At 41.4% G+C, this 17,810-nt stretch overlaps 1 protein-coding gene across 1 annotated transcript; it reads right to left on the reverse strand.

Annotated features, from left to right (window-relative positions):
• Positions 1-749: 749 nt before the first annotated feature.
• On the reverse strand, positions 750-17,583 carry LOC107374607 (voltage-dependent calcium channel gamma-6 subunit). The gene is made up of 8 exons (XM_015942763.3): positions 17,386-17,583; positions 9,804-9,926; positions 9,029-9,627; positions 7,391-7,501; positions 7,107-7,215; positions 1,867-1,941; positions 1,303-1,440; positions 750-1,109 (listed from the first exon to the last, which is right to left on the reverse strand). The coding sequence occupies exons 3-8, from the start codon at positions 9,224-9,226 to the stop codon at positions 889-891; spliced, it is 852 nt and encodes a 283-aa protein (XP_015798249.1). The 5' UTR covers positions 9,227-9,627; positions 9,804-9,926; positions 17,386-17,583; the 3' UTR covers positions 750-888.
• Positions 17,584-17,810: the final 227 nt, after the last annotated feature.

Raw genomic sequence — 17,810 nt, forward strand, 5'->3', positions numbered from 1 at the left:
AGCGCTGGCAATAAAGCTGATTCTGATTCTGATGAAAGTTTCATTTTTCAGATATTTTGATGTTGAAGTTGGTCAATGTGCACTAAAAATCACCCAAAAATTCAACTTGTGTATTTAAAGGGAACACCACACAAGTGAACATGGAAACTAAAATTAATCTCAGATTTTTCTCACATTACCACATTTTGCTGCTTTTAAGATATTTTTGTTATGTAACGATGCAAACTAAAAGAGCGAAGCTTACATTAAACATCTAGTGACGGTTCTCCTCTATCTGCACTATCAGACTTTTACCTTTATTTAATCATCATCTGTGTTTCAAAAAAATTTAGCTGCATTTAATTAAGGCATTTAAAAACCAAACAATACAAATCAATCAGTAAATATTAGGTTACAAGAACATTTAAAATGGTGTTTGAATAAGTGAATATCAATCACATGACTTGGCTGAAAAATTAGGTGGAATAAACTGAGAACCATGAGGATTGCTAATATTAGAACTAAGGCACAATGTCTCTAAGCCTTGGAGGATAATTAGTAAGACAATGTATGTTTTTCCCAACATACAACTGAGCATAAAAATCAATATATTCTTTATAAAACTGCAGAAGAATTGTAACTCTTTAAAATATTGTTTAAACTATTTGTTTTGTGGCATAAATATAAATTAAAATTGGCATCCATAATGGCTAACTAAACAATACAATATGATAAACCAACAATAATCAATAAAGAAGAACTATAGAACGTGCCTTTTTAAAATATTGTTTATTCCCATAAGTCTCATCTGTGAATGTGAATCATCTAGACAACAGAAAAAGTGATCAATACAGACCTTTCTCACCCTTCTGAAAAGGGCCACTAAAGAGTTTTATCACCTCAACACCCCTAACTGCTGCTTTGCTTTTGAGGGAAACATTTCTTCCAGGGACTGCAGGGCAGTGCCAGCAGCAGCAGGAGGATCCCGCCCACGATGAGAATAGTACCAGCACAGCCGATACATGACACCGACCAGGAGAGCTCATGGTGGAGAGGGACTGTGTGATCGCTGGCTAAGAGAGCCAATACGGACTGATGGAAAACCAGCAGGGACAGGAGCACCAGAACACCTGCAGAGGAGACACCGGAAAGCAATTACTCTTACTCCTCATTTACACCGATTACGGAACAGATACCGTCCAGTTTCCATACGTCTTCCACCAAGTCTTGGTGGAAGCCGTACGGAGTCAGGACCGCGTTCGTTCCGTACTTGGTGTAAACAAGGCATTGGAGATTTCACATCAATTGGCTGTGTTTACTGACCTGAAAGAATGAAGCAGATGGATGCTGGCTTGAGAAAGAACAGGATCTCTTTACTGAGAGACATGGTGATGCAGATGGATCCCATTGCCATCAGGAAGAGGCTAAATAGGGCCAACATGGCTGCTGCTACATTAAGGTCTAATCAGAAGCAGAACATATAAAACATAAAAGAATCACAAATCTTTATCAAACTACCTCACCGAGGCCTACAAAGGGAACGGGGGTGTGCCAACCCAGAACAATGTGATTTAACATATGTCTGTCTTTCTTCATCAGCATATGGCATTGAGTAATCTTGATGCATTGTGAAGCTGCCTGAGAAAAAGGAGGTTAGACGGCAGCTCAGAGACACTTGAACGCAGCGTGGGTGGAAATACTGGGAGAGCAGACAATAGCCAGCCTGACAGAGTGAGGCAAGGAGGTGACGAGAGGAAAATAAGCAGCAGAGATTGAGAGCAGGAGCAGCGATTAAAAAAGGGTAAAAAAATAAATAAATAAAGAGAAGGGGGGGGGGGGGGGCAGTGTGTACTGAAAAGGATTTTTAAATAAGGAGGTGTGACTCACTCTTCTCTGTTGTCTTCTGAAACATGACAGCATTTTCCCCCGTGGTGAAAAACTTGAAGTAGGTGCAGTTCGATTCTGCAGGAAGGGAGAAAAGGAGCGGCTGCTGTAATTGAGACAGACGTAAGCGCTGCCAGGTAATCTTGATGAGCATCTCATTGAAATTCAAGGAGCCACATCTTTCTTAATTTTCCCAACATCCCAAACCTTTTACAATTTAGTTTTAATTGTTCTCCATCAAACATAATCAGCCGTGAACGTCAATGATGAGCTCAAGGTGACAATCCCAAGTTCCCTGCGCTATTTGTATTCTGCTGTCCTGACGATGTGTTACAGTGATTAGAGTTTGGCCGTCTAATAGATTGTGACACCTCTATCTGTTCCCTTGCACATTAGCAAATGCGAGCAAGCAAACACGCACACACATCACTTTCAATTAGAGTGATGAAAGCCTCATCCTGGGAGTGTTCAAGTTTGTTTTTCCTTGCTAGAGAAACTAGGGTTACAGAGAGGCAGGGGATCACTAATCCCACAGGAGCAAATTCTAATCCTGTCATAAATTAGATGGTAGGCACTGGCCACTGAGGCAATGATTAGACTTTTCACTGAACAAATTTACCTGCATCAGTTGATAACAGCAATTCTGACTCTAGAACAAGTATTTTTCTGAATCCTGTCACCTTTAAATGAGAAAAGATTTTATTTAAAGTATATTTTCAGTTTGTAGTTTTTCTCTTTCTACAGTTGGATGGATACAAATGGGAATGTAGTTCCCCTAAATGAGCCTTAAAGTGACTATGTGTAGTTTCCTTGTCGATATGGGGCAGTGAATACCTAAATCACTGTGAGCAAACAGTATATTTTGTGTTTGAGTAAGGGCTTACAAACGGATGGCCATTAGGGTCAAAAATCCCTGGGAATGCAACCTCCAACAAAATGACAAGCACATCAGACTCCCTTTCATAACGAGCGAAGAGGTAAATGTGTAAAATAACAATGTTTCTGAATGGCGAAGGTTTTGTAACAGTTTGTTACAAATCAGTAAATGCATTTTGTCCCCACGGGCTCCCGTAGAAGAAAACATAGCTTCGCTCAGACTTAGACCTGCTCCCATGTATTTTAGACCCAATTTTTATGGTTATGTGTTATGAAGCCACCAATCTCGTCTCGTCTCGTCTCTCGTCTTCCTCCGCTTATCCGGGTCCGGGTCGCGGGGGCAGCATCCCAACTAGGGAGCTCCAGGCCGTCCTCTCCCCGGCCTTGTCCACCAGCTCCTCCGGCAGGACCCCAAGGCGTTCCCGGACCAGATTGGAGATGTAACTTCTCCAACGTGTCCTGGGTCGACCCGGGGGCCTTCTGCCGGCAGGACATGCCCGAAACACCTCCCCAGGGAGGCGTCCAGGAGGCATCCTGACCAGATGCCCAAACCACCTCAACTGGCTCCTTTCGATCCGGAGGAGCAGCGGTTCTACTCCGAGTCCCTCCCGAATGTCCGAGCTCCTCACCCTATCTCTAAGGCTGAGCCCGGCCACCCTACGGAGGAAACTCATTTCGGCCGCTTGTATCCGCGATCTCGTTCTTTCGGTCATTACCCAAAGCTCATGACCATAGGTGAGGATTGGGACGTAGATCGACCGGTAAATCGAGAGCCTGGCTTTCTGGCTCAGCTCCCTCTTCCCCACGACAGATCGGCTCAGCGTCCGCATCACTGCAGACCCCGAACCAATCCGCCTGTCGATCTCCCGATCCCTCCTACCCTCACTCGTGAACAAGACCCCGAGATACTTAAACTCCTCCACTTGAGGTAGGACCTCTCCCCCGACCCGGAGGTGGCAAGCCACCCTTTTCCGGTCGAGAACCATGGTCTCAGATTTGGAGGTGCTGATCCTCATCCCAGCCGCTTCACATTCGGCCGCGAACCTACCCAGCAAGAGCTGAAGGTCAGAGCTGGATGAAGCTAGGAGGACCACATCATCCGCAAAAAGCAGAGACGAGATTCTCCTGCCACCAAACTCGACACACTCCACACCACGGCTGCGTCTAGAAATTCTGTCCATAAAAGTGATGAACAGAACCGGTGCTGGGAGGCCACCAATCATTAAATTAATTTTCAATATTTTGATGGATACTTTCATAGATTAACGGTAAAAACTACACAGTAGTCTAGCATAAAATAATCCTTTGTGAGTCTATTTATGCAGGAAAAAGGACTCTAGTGCTCCTGTTTCAGGTTGTAGATATCAGTCAGAGAAGAAGGGAGAAAAAATGGCAGGATTTGGAGTCTAACCCATTATTATTTCTTGATATTCTGACATCTCTCCTCTGATTGGCTAACAGCAGCATGACTCTGACTCCGTTTGCTCTGTAACATCAATGTTTTATGTCAAATAACACAAGTCTGAAGGAGTGCTGCAATGTGGAGATGCTAATGCTAAAGTTTAGTTTCTAATAGCTGAGAGGTGCTCCGCTGTCTCCTGGAAGCTAAATCAACAACAGCCTCCCATTGCGAGTCAAGATGGATGAGTCCATGAATGCTAATTGTCAATAATGTAGATCTGACTAGCTTTTCTGAAGTCAACCCCATTATACCAGAACTAATTTATTAAAAAGTATTATTCTGTCAAATTTTCAGATATTAAGATGGGAGTAGAAAAAGAATTAGCTAACAGTTTTTTTGTTTTTATAAATATAGTATATAGGTAGCCTGGCCTGCCAGACTCCTGTGTTTAATCCTGCACAGAGAAAGAGTTTGGGAACTCTCCTATTCAAATATCCCCACCCCGTGAGAATTCTAACCGAGCCAATCAGCTCTGAGTAGCGTACGTCACACACCACAACACCGAGTTTGTCGAACATGATGACTGAAGCGGTCTTCGCTGCGGCTCTTTCCTCCGTTCTAAATGACTTGGACACAACAAGTAGAAGCGTTAAAAGCCTTTCTTCTAAATAAAGATGTTTGCACTGTCGCCAGACTCCATTTTTACTACAGCTAAAAAAAACTACAGCGTCACGGACGTCACACACATCGACGCTCAGTTTCTCATCAACAACAAAGACAGCGGCAGAGTTTGCTGCGGCTCTTTCCTCTGTTCTAAATGACTCAAATGTCTTTAAAACCTCAAAAAGAAGCGCTAAAAGCATTTCTTCTAAAAAAAAAAAAGATATTTTCGCCGTTGCCAGATGCCTTTTTTACTACAACTAGAAAATTACAGCGTTGTGCGGTACAGTCAGGATTTCTGCCTTTTTTTCTGATTGGTTATTCTCGAACTGGCTAGTCCCACCTCTCATGGTGCTCTTTGCCGAGAGTTACCAGACTCATTCTCTGTGCAGAATTAAACAGAGGACGAGTCTGGCAGGCCAGGCTAGTATATAGGGGAAACAGAGGACAAAATTGCACTAGTGTTTTCCGGACAAAAACTATTACGTGTCGGTACCAGATCTGCTCGTGTTCCAGATCGGCTCAGGATCCTGTGCCTGCTGAAGACGTCACACAACGGCATATCCACTCGGCTTTTACACATACGTTTTAGAAAGAGTTTTATCAGTTTTGTTATACATTCTTGTGTCTTACGGCCTAAACTTTTTCTTTATAACTGTAATTTGTTAAAAAGCACCATATTGTCTTCATTTTTTAAAGAATGTTAAACAACATAAAGCTAACATCAGACTGACAAAAAGCATAACAGGTCTTATATGTGACTTTTTTTTATTTTATTAATTTACATAATTAGCAGCCATGTCCATTTGTATAAATTTGGGAATCCTCTGTATATTTTGTTAGTTCTTACGTAAATAAATCCAACAAACTGTCACGTTCAGATTAGGAGGAGTAGGACCCAATATGCAGAGCACCAGATGACATGAGGCAGGAGTAATTGAAAAAAGGGTAGAATCCTTTATTTGGAAGTCTTTATCCAAAAAACGACAGACAGGAAGTCAAGCCAGGAATCCAGAAAACAGGAACAAGTTCAGGAGTCACAAAAACAGGTAGGAGTCTCAGATTTTACACGGGGGGAACAAAATACACTGACAACAACAATGGACCGACAAGACAGAGTGACAAGACAAGGTTTTTATAAACAGAGAGGAGCAATTAGGGAAACCGGCAGCAGGTGTGTGGAGTGAGGGCTGGAGGGAAAGCAGGTGAATACAATTATCTAAATGGGGAACAGAACCAGAGGAGGGCAGATAAACCTAAAACTATAAAACACAAAACTAAACCTAAAGACTGAGGGCCAAAAATAAACAACTAATAACTAGACAGATAAGGAGGACTAAATAAAGATTGATTAGGAATGGGGAATGATTAGAAAGACACCTGAGGGAAGTCTACAGAGGGCTGGGGATAATAATGGGACACAAGAGGAAAACCTGGAGTGGGAACTGGAGGGGCTGGGGAACAAAGCGACACAGAACATGACACAAACATTTGCAATATTTAACCCAAGACTTGTACAAATAAATGAAATGCAAGCCAGGTTTCATGTGTTATAAATATTCATCAGCCTTATTGCTTTACCTTCTTTTAATATTATCTAAATAAAACAACTTGCACAGAGGAGGGAAATAAAATTAAGTGGACTACCAAAAATTTGTCTTCTACCCACTTTTAAAAAAAATGTTTTTCCTTTTTATAATAAATTCTCAGAAAATGGATGCCTCTGTAAAACTTCTCATATCTAAGTAAAGTTTTAACCCTCCCACTGTCCTAATGGGTGTGACCCAATGAGGAAAGCTGACCATTGAGCAGGGTTGGTGGTTTATCCCTTGGGTCTATGTGGCAGGGGTGAGGAGTGAGCACCACCTCACCCCTGCCACATCGACCTCAAGGGATAAACCATCAGTCCTGCTCAATGGTCAACTTTCCTCGCGGTGTCACCCATAAAGACAGTGGGAGGGTTAAAAGACAAAAAAAAAAACTAAAACACAATTTGCTGAAATACAGTTAGGATATTTCCTGTTTCCACCCACTTCACCCCTAAACAAAAAGTGCTCCGTTTCACATAGATTATGTTACAGTGACTCAGCCGGTTAGTCACCTAACTGTTCAGTAGGAATAGAATGTGAACCAAACATCATTTGTCAGGTAGACCACTCAGACAGGCTTACTCATTCCCCCAAACTGAGCCATACAAGTCAGCTTGTTCTTCTGTCCATCATGTCCTTACCCTCTCCTTTAAACAGGCTAGACAGGCGTTATGAAACACAAATCAACCACACAAGTCAGGAAATCTTTGAGTCACCTCCAGCAAGGTCAGCAGGTCCACAGCTCTCACGTTCTGGGTCGATATCAAACACCCACAGCGTCTTTGTGCAGCCCTTCCACAGTCCGTAGTAAGTTGTGAGACAAGTCTGGAAATTAATGAAAGAACCAGTAAGAATTATTTTACAATCAGTCAACATTTTTATTTTTGCCTCAGATGCTTTTAAAAAAATCTGAACATACCATTAAACTGTACTGAAAGTGCAAGCATCCTGATGGGTCTGTACGTTGCCTACACAATAAGTATAATATCCACTGTTTTACCTGATTGTTATAGAAGTTCTTAGCGGGGGCCAGCTCCACCCAGAACTCAGTACAAACACCAAGGATTGTCAGAACTACACCCACAATGGCTACAAAGAACGCCAGCTTGATCTGGTGGCAAAACACAATATACCAGTTTCATTCGTTAATATTTACTCTAAAACTGGTTTTTAAATTGGTCATAGAGAAGTACTAATTCACCCAAACCTTTAATTATTTAAGGTGATGTATCATGCAAAATCCACTTTTTGGAATTTTTAGCCATGATCTATTGTATGTTTCCTCATCAAAAACACCCCAAAGTTGCTTTTGGCTTCACGCATGCATTCTGCTCTCACAGTTGCATGTCCTCTGCTGGTCTGCCCATCTATTGAAAACAGCTGGATGAGGCCAGTTTCCATCATCATTGGTTGCACCGCTCCTCCCCATCTTTTTCTGGACTGTTACCACTAACACCCACTCTCGCTGAGTTGTGGGGAGCTTAATCTCCACAGTTTAATCTCTTATCTAGTCAGAACTTTTGATAATGCCTAGAATTTCAACATTAATGTTTGGCTACAAGATGCACAGTAATTTGTTCTGTCATCCCCAAAAAACATTTAATAACCAAAAATAGTTGAATTTTATCTTGAGGACCTCTCAAATACAGAGCCTGAATGTGAGTGTGGTTTCACCGACTAAACCACTGCCAGTACTGGTGATGTTTAAACGTTAAAACCACCCAATGGTAAGGCCAGAGCTGTGTGTTCAACCTAAATGCTAACCACTAGCTGAATGGTTAGAAGGTTTGGTGAGCAGGCTTCAGAAATAGACTGGGACAATAATTCTTTCTAGTTGCCCTTTCTCCATCAGAGTGTTGTGCATGTGTTAACGACTTGCTATCAGCTTCTCCGGCATGAGAATGGGGGGGGGGGGGGGGGGGGGGGGTTTGCACTCGGTGTGCATTCTGCTGCAGTCGCTACTTTGTTTTTGTGGTGGTCCTTGATGCTTTGATGGGAATCTAGGGTTACATTAGGAAATGGCTGGAATTCACACAGGTGGACGTGGAATGTCATTCAATCTAAGTGTCTTCTTTCTGGGTTGATAAAATATTTCAAACAAATAGCTTTTTTAATGATATTGCACTAATGCCAATGGTAATTTTTGAATCATATACGAGCCTTTCATTGCACTGAAAGGTTTAAAGTAACATAATACAGGTCCTTTAACAACCTTTTTTCAATGAAAATGACTTTTTGAATGTGAATCAAGTTACATAAAATCTGCTAATGGGTTTGTAACATTGATAATTTATTAGCATAAATTAATTGGTAAATTCATTCAAAAATAAAAAAAAAATTACAGTAAAAAATAAGAATATTATGTTGTAATCATCTAAATTGTATATAATCTTTAGATATGGAACTAGCAAGGAAATAGCACAAGCATTGCTATTTTCTCTGCTTATGCTGTAAATAGCAATGGAAAGGGGCATCTTGTCCATTACTCCTACACACAATACACAGAATCAGAACGGTGTGTGCAGCAGTTACCTCAATGAGCTGTGGCACTAGTGATTTTTTTCTAGATATTGACAATCCTGCTAACATTTTCAAAACCCAATGCAGTGCTTTCATGTATAATATAAAAATGTTTTACCTTTCCCTCCTTGGCTTCACTCATACCGTGTCCTGATGAAGTTGTCCTGCGACGCTTGTTCCCACCAAAAGTACTGCGTCCACTCATCAAGCTGGCCAGGCCTCCTCCACCCTGTGGAGGTGCAGGCCCTCCACCTGTTGTTGCTCCCTGGACCACAGTGTGACCCTCCTCATCCGTCAGAAAAAAGGTAGACCACATTGTACACTAAAAAACCAGCTGCCAAAGGACTTTTTGGTTTCGTCTTGATAATATTTGGTTCTAAAAGTTTCAAAAACAACACAAATTTATTGTCTTTTCTCAATTCAAAAGCTAAAAAATTGGCATGGCATAAATAAAAAAAACAATCACATCTACATGAATCTTCGACGTTAAGAAAAGAAACAACTGAATAAAAGAAATTAAATCTTAAAGTTTCAAATGCGGCAGGATCTGATGAATGCAGCTGTGAGTCTTTTCTTTAGTTTTTGGTAAAAGATTCATAATTGACTGATAAAAATCCTGAAGAAAAATCAATAAAGAAAAAAATCACAAGATGCAAAAGTTGTTTTGAATGATCCCAGACATTAGTGCAGGAGAAGAAGTAGAAAGTGGGAGGTCTCCTAGAGATGCATGTTGGGAAAAGAAAACAAGAAAATAGTGATGTAGCATTTTACCAGCAACCAGACCCACTCACACAGACCACAGACGCAGCTTCTGCTTGAACATAGTATTTATTTACACCTGGCATGCACAGGTACCGCATAGCTGTTACACTGAGACGCAGACAGAAGCTCACCCAACTCCTCCAGTCTGCTCCCCTCTGCACCTGCGGTGCAATCCTTTATAATCAGCCTGTTGCTGATTGCTGATCGCCACCCGTGCACCAGCAGGTTCCCAACAGCCCCAGCTGTGTGCACCACTACAAGTGATAAGAAATAAAAAGATAGAGTAAAAATTCTTTGCCCTGCAAAAGTAGGACACAAACTTGTTAATCATCCTTCTGTGTCAACCTTTGCCTATCCAGGGAATACCCTTGACATTACGTTTGATTTAACCAAGTATACTGACCAAGGAAGGTGGCAGCCTAATCAGGAGACACAAATTAACAAAAAAATAAACATACATTTTAAAAAAGGGTCATTAAAGATGTGGTTCACTTGTTTAATCAATACATTTGCAGTGGTCTCTAGTAGAAAAAATACCTTTAAATCATTCTCCGGGCATAAAAAGCACTGGAGTACCTAGCTGTTTTTGCAAAACATAACCGTCAATTTGCCGTAACGCCATCAGAGAGCCTTAGGTCGTTAATAAGTGGTCAGACCATGGTGGTTATGTGGTGCAATCGTGTCCTTTTTAGAAAATATTAGGCGATGGTGGCAAAAAGGTGGTATGGGGGCGGTCTCTGAGATGCCGCGACTTCCGTTTATCTTGGATATAACTTGCTTTTAATTACAATTGAAGCTGCGATCGTTACATTGTTTGTTTTTACAAGCCACTTTTAAAGGCGTCTGTCCCCATCCGTCGCTGCGCAGTCTCTGATGATCTGAGCTTCTGCTCTAACAGAGAGATGCTCCTGGAGCACTGCGGTGCACTAGGGGCTTTTCTGGACGCAGTCTCCCTGGGGTCCCTGTGCTCTGGGGCAGCTCCTGGATCTCTGGGACTTGGAGCTCCCTCCATCTCCTATGCATCTTTGGGGGGCAGATCTGTGGCTCCTCAGACTCTCTATTGGACGCTCCAAGAGAGAAACCTTACATATACATGCGCAAGTACTGTGGTTGGCACTAAATGCATTGTGATTTATTATCGTGTGATTGTTCATTAAAACAACGTTGATTTTATGTTTCTTCATCAAGTTGATGCAGTGATAGCTTGCTCCTGTTGTACGTTTGTTTGTTTTTTGCCCCCCATTACACAGTCACATATTTTGCAACAGAACACCACTTGTGTGAGAGGTTTGTGGTTCAGTAATATCAGAGAAGGAGAAACAATTCAACCAATTCAACTTTAGGACAAATTACCAGAAACCCCCCATTAAAAACCCACCATATTAGGTCTTGGAAAGCAGAAACATCTCAGGGAAGACACCAGAGGGGAGGGGTGAGTGTTCTGTGACCTTGTTTGCATTCAAAACCTAGCTTGTTTGCTGATTCACCACAACAGCTATAATATTCATAATATGCAAACATCTCGCCTCTAAATGGCTAACAGCAAGGCAACTCTTCAGCTGCCTCTGTTTCCTCTTCTGTCTTGGTAAACAGTGCAGTGTTGATGTGTCATCTCCACAAAAAGCACAATTAAGTGAAAATGGGCTCTGCCATGTTGTGGAAGTTGCTTTTGCTAATGGTTAGCTTCTGCATTACATGTAATTTGATTTGGCAGGTGTTATTAGCTAAACGGTGTTGTGTGACGTTAGCTGGTACCATGTGACATTTAGTGCTCTACCGTCAATGGTCAGCTGACTAAAGCTGAGCCCAGTTCTCGGATGCGACCTGACTGCTCACACTGTACGTCTGGTAGCAGCACGTCGGCCCTAAAAAAAATGCTAAAAATAGCAGTTTTTACAAAACACGTCAGACTTTTTTGTCTTGTCTTGCCTGTTGTCCTTCGGGAGTGCTGCAGGAGGACACACAGGGATTTATGGGGGTTGGATGAGGAAAACAAAATAAAGAAAGTAAATCTGTGTTTTGTGATCAGTTTAATTTGACATGAACACGACAAACACGCTTTCTTGACAATCTTTGTGAGTAAAAAAACGTGTAGAAATAAAAATGAACAGCGTGTGTTATTAGGGAAATAGCGGGCGAGCGGCGTTGATGCAGGTTTGCGCATGCTCCGTGAGCGGTTCTGGTACTTTTTCGGTTGCAGCTGGTCGCAGCGCCGCTTCAACAGTGCGATACCCTCACGAGGGACGAGCAAAATTTCAAACACGCCAGAAGTTTGTGCGAGCTCACGATTGCTGATCGGTAGCTGGTCACGTGGTGTTAATCGCCTCTCGTAACCGCCTGTACACTACACGACGCTCAGCGCAAAACTCGCCCCGATCTCGTGGATTCTCGCACGAGTGGAAAATCGGCTCAAAAAAGTGAAAAAGTCACACAGTGTACGCCCGACTTAACCAATACTTAGCGGTATGGCTTAGGGCCACTCGCTTCCTTTAAAATTTTGCCCTTTCCTTTTCCTCAATTTCCTGGGGCAATGGAGGTGGAATGACTAAGGAGAGCTTCTCTGTTCAAACTGATAGTTCATTTCTTAGTGACTCGAACCCATCGACATTTATATATGTATATGGACAATGGGTTTCCATAGCTTCCAATAACATGTTTTTGAGGGAAAATGGGAGGTGGCCACCACCGCCATTTTGACCATTTAACAGGTTCTGTCAAGCTCAGGCAATAGAGCTCCGGACGTCACGTGACTCTCAGAGAGTAGACGCCATGTTGGCAGGCAACAAATGTAAACAAAATGAACGGGATCGGCTTGGATTTTACTTCGTCTGAGTTTACTTCACACTTTAAAACCGAAGAAATCGTTTTATATAGTCATAAATTAAATAGACTAAACATCTCCGACCCTTACCGTGCCCCTGGGATACCTTTTAAAAATGCCAGAAGCTGTCGGAGCGGACTTCTTACCGGACCGGAATGATCCACCATTTCTGAAAATTTTAAAAGGTTCCAAGAAAGAAGGCTGTTATGGTGTCAGGAGATTTACAGTCGCCTTTTCTCAAACCAGACCAAAATTATGGTAAAACATGAGTAAACATCTTTTAAAGCAAATTTTATGTGGCAGCAAGCAAATAATAAACAGTCAATGCTAATATCTATTCTGAGAGAGTATGTGGAACAAAAACACTCATCATGTGTGAGTCTTTTCCAATTATCTATTCTGAGATTCCCTGGGTAAGAGTTGCTACACCAGTATGCTGCTGCTGAATCCTAAACTCTTTGTGCCTTCACTGGAACAGCTGTGATGCCATGTTAAACTTGGATGTAGTGACAGCAGACGTGAAATGCAATCTGGCTGTTGTTAGCATAAATGAAACACTTTCCCAGCGGAGAGCATAGTGCTTTACTTTCAGAAGCGCTTCTGTCTTCATGTAAAACAGGAAGCTATGGAGCGCAAACGTTTTCCGAAATGAGACAACTCAGAACAACGGCACCCAACTCAGTATCACAGTGCTTTTTTTAAACCACTAAGGTGTTTGAAGTTTTGTGAGTACCATTTGGTAACATTGTCAAAAGTCCTTCATTACATACAGTTTTGTTTTTCACTTCTGCTTGGAATTGCTTCAAACCAATTAGGCACAAAATCTGTGTTGTTCAAGAAAAAGTTGTACGGTTAGTTTGGAAAACAAGGTTGGTCTTAAGCACAATTTCAACATATAGTTTTTCACCAGCATCACGTCAGGAAAGTTTTAAAATCCTATCCTCTCTCTAGTAAGCACCACCATTTTGGAAGGTATGAAAAAGTTTATTAATTGCACAAGCAATTAGAGAAAAAGCCCCTTCTTTAACCCTGATGGAAAGTTGCAGTCTGACATGTGACGAGTTATGCATTTATTACTCACTTTTCTTAACTAATTTTCTATTTTGAATACAAATACACATGTTGCTGCTTGCACCTAGAGACTTCACAAAAGCTATTTATAGCACTTGCATTTGCCTGAAACATCATCCACAGCGGTTTCCACTAACATTCTCAAATCAGTTTTGTTTCAAGTGGATTCCATTTGGAGCTAAGAATATAATGTGCTTCAAACATTGACCTTTAATTTGTTTTCCTTCTCAATACAACCAGAGAAATCTTGAGTACTACCAAACTACTTTGCAGCAATAACGTTATACAAGCAGAGGAATAAAAACCAAAAGATACCTTCAACAAGGTCCCTAGTGGCACCAACCTTAACGAGTGTACATTAATTACTTTTGCTGAAAGAGGTGTTACAGAACGCTTGTTCTAGAATTGCCACAAAGTTGAAGTGTTATGTAGAACCATTAGTTATTTTAAGGAATATACTAATTGAAACAGGTTTCTGTTTAGGCTGTTCCAAATGTTATACTGAAATTACATCCCACGCATTTATGCAGACATGTTTGTAAAATTGCTCATCAAGTAGTTGGACAATCAATATCTTTCTCATTTAGCCAGGTGTGTGTTTTAGACTCAGAAACTATGCTGCAACCTTCTCTGAAAAATGTCCACTCATATCTTTAACATATTTGCAATGGTCTCTAGTAAGAATGAATGCCTTACTCTGGGGAAGAAGTTCCAGTGTGCCTGTTTAAGATGTTTATCTCCACATACAGCACAAGTCTGGAGGAGTTCTGCTGTGTTGTTGAGTTGCTAATGCTAAGCTTCTACTAGCCAAGATGTTCTCTGCTGTTTCCTGGACACTAAACCAACAACGTGAGTCAAGATGGGTGAGTCCATGAATTTTAAGTGACAGTGTGACATAGATTTGTCAGGCTTTTGAAATCCTAGAACCTTCAGAAGCAAATGCAGGAGATAGGTGTAGAAGACGATTTTCACATTCAGCATGCATGAATTATTATTATTTAGTTTTCATTTATTTCAAACATTTCTGACAAATAAAACAACATTTAAAACAATAAATGTAAGTTTGTTTGAAAAGGAGGTAGGTAGAAGTTTTGACTTATAAAGGCCCTACCCCTTCCAACACTGCATCGTTTTCAAAAAAAAAAAAACGATTATAATGTAACAAAATAATGTTTTACACACCTTCTTTTCACCATCATACAGCCTGATTGGTCTGTCATAACAAGAAAATGAAAACTCAAACAAACAAAACCAAAAAAGGAAAAAACAAGTTGACACTCATAACGGGGGTGACGGTAGACACGCTCAGTTTGTTGCTGTCGTTGTGTCCTTGGGCTAGACACTTGAAACCCCTTGTCACTGGTGATGGTCAGAGGGACCAGCGGCGCCAGTGCTCGGCAGCCTCGCATTTGTCAGCGCGCCCCAGGACAGCTGTAGCTACATCGTAGCTCATCCCCACCAGGGTGTGAATGGGTGAATGACTGATTGTGTTGTAAAGCACCTTGGGGGGTTCCAAGACTCTAGAAAGGTCCTATATCAAATACAGGCCATTTAAATGATAAATGACCTGCACTTGTATAGCGCCTCTAAGAGTTACCCCCAAATTCCACTACCTCCGCTCCGCTCCGGCACGAACTCCACGGCAAAATCGGTCCCGTTGTAGTCAATCAGAGCAATTCCACTACTGCGGCTGTGCTCCAGCAGTGCGGCGCAGTGCGCTGCCCTCTGTTCCGGCATCCGGCAAAAATAGAATCGATCCTATTTTCGCCGGACGCCGGAGCACCTCCGCAGTCAATGGACAGAAATCACAAACGCCCAACAGGAAAGAGAGCAAGCACAAATTCCGTTATTTCACAATAAATCGATAAACAAAAAGCGTTTTTTGTTTCATATGCACAGGTTTAACAACTTTTAACAACTATCAATGGCGGCTGAACTTTAAATGCACAAAAGTAAGCCATAAATACAGTTTCCACTATCAAAGTAGTCACACTTTGTTGATCCAAACACTGCTGATCTCTCAACACAACTGATGGGCAGATTAAACAGTTCATTTCGATGCTTCTCCCGCACAACGGGTGTTTGGATCTAACTTCCGCGTTTATTGCTCGGACTGTATCGCAAGATCTCGAAAATCCCGTGCATGCTTGTTTGCCCACCTCAGGTCTCCGCACCGGAGCGGAGCCGTTGTAGAGTGGGTACCAGTAAAAATTGAGTTCGGAAGCGAGTGGCAGAGGAAGGCGGGGGCGGAGCGGAGGTAGTGGAATTTGGGGGTAAGGACTCCAAAGCGCTTTACACTACAGTGTATCATTCATCCATTCACACACTGATGCTGATGAGCTACGATGTAGCCACAGCTGCCCTGGGGTGCACTGACAGTGGTGAGGCTGCCGAGCACAGGCGCCACCTTCCCCTCCGACCACCCAAAGTTGGTTAAGTGTCTTGCCCAAGGACACAACAGCAGAATTCTCTGTCCGGAGCCGGGATCGAACCTGCAACCTTCCAATTACTGGACAACTCTCTCAACATTTACCATAACAAAGCAAAATCACTCGTCCCTACATTCCTCCTAACCTTCCACAGGTACAATTTGCTCATCTTCATACTTATAATGAATAAATATACTTTCTTTGAATTTTCCTTTGACCTGGCTGATGTTTCTACTTTGTTTTTTGTCTGTTAAATTGTTCCATAATTTTACACCTGCTCTTTAATGTTGTTCTGACTGGATGTATTTTTACATTTAAATTCCCTCTTGAATTGTACCCTCCTTCCCTTTCTTCTTGACCTGTTTTAAACCGAACCAAATCGGGAAATGTCATTAATCCTGAATTTATAAAGAGTTGATGAGTATGGTCTCCATATTCTGTTTCATTTGTAAATCTAATTGCCTTTTATGTTAATTGGTTGTAAATTTGTCTTGTATGTATTTCCCCAGATTTCTGCACAGTACGTCAGGTATGGTAATAGTAAGTACAAGTACAATATGGAGTACAAGGAGCTTTACTGTTAAGAACATCTTTAGTTTTACCTAAAATGGAAAGACTCTGAGCCAGCTTCCCCCAAATGTATGTGATGTGTGGTTTCAAGCAGATTCAGGGATCTAAGATCATCTCAAGGAATTTGATTTCATTGACCCTTTTAATATTAACCATACCAGTTGTCATATTTGCAACAATATCGTTATTCAGTTTTCCAAATAACATTAATTATTTTATGCAAATGTATTTTTCAAAAATAATGAGTCAAAAGTTGTTTCTCAGTGAAGGGCCTCTTGAAATGACAGTGAAAGGAGACCAGATTTATTATTTTAGTACAAATGCAGACATTTCAAAATTAAATGAGAATATTTCTCAGATTGTATGACTTTTGTCAAATCGTGACTGGCTGATATGATCGCAATAAGATCTCCTACAAAACCTAAAATTTACTACATTTAAAAAGAGTCTTTGTAAACGTTAACTAAATATATACGCGAATGATAAATGAAGTATGTCACCTATAAACGCCCTACACAGAGATGCCAACAACAGAGCTTAACCAAGAAACTTTAACACTAAATAAAATGATTTCCTTTCAAATTTTCCCATTTCATTTAACACAAAACTCTATAAACGCTTTTTAAAAGCAGCATTTGAAAGACGTTCAACAGCTTTACTCAACACCAGTTCTGACCTCCTCACATCACCTGGAACAGCCTCTCAACTGCCAAATTAACTTCATGCTGAAGTTAAACACGTTCGTTTTATTCGCTCACACTTTAACACTTGCTGCACAGCATTCCCCAAATATCACAACAATGACATTAACAAGTTGCTGACCTGCTTTTATTGTGTGGCTCCACTCAGTGACGGAGGAAGAGGTGATTCGAGGAGAGGGTATGAGAAAGTCAAATGGTTTTGTGTGTGTGTGTGTGTGTGTGTGTGTGTGTGTGTGTGTGTGTGTGTGTGTGTGTGTGTGTGTGTGTGTGTGTGTGTGTGTGTGTGTGTGTGTGTGTGTGTGTGTGTGTGTGTGCGCGTGCATTTATCTTTAAAAGTGCGTAAGGTATGCAGTGACACTGTAACTGCTGTTAAAAAATCTGTTTATTTTATTATGAACAGTTGTGCACACTATTGGCTTTTTTTACTGTAATTTTAAATATATTTGTTTGAAAGTGTATCATATAACATGCATGCAGCTCCATCTCAGTAACTGTGTACATATGTGCATGCGCCTCTCGTAGCTATTTTTGCTGCCCACCTGTTAA

This window comes from Nothobranchius furzeri, chromosome 19 (assembly GCF_043380555.1).
Source record: "Nothobranchius furzeri strain GRZ-AD chromosome 19, NfurGRZ-RIMD1, whole genome shotgun sequence".
Classification (NCBI taxonomy): domain Eukaryota; kingdom Metazoa; phylum Chordata; class Actinopteri; order Cyprinodontiformes; family Nothobranchiidae; genus Nothobranchius; species Nothobranchius furzeri.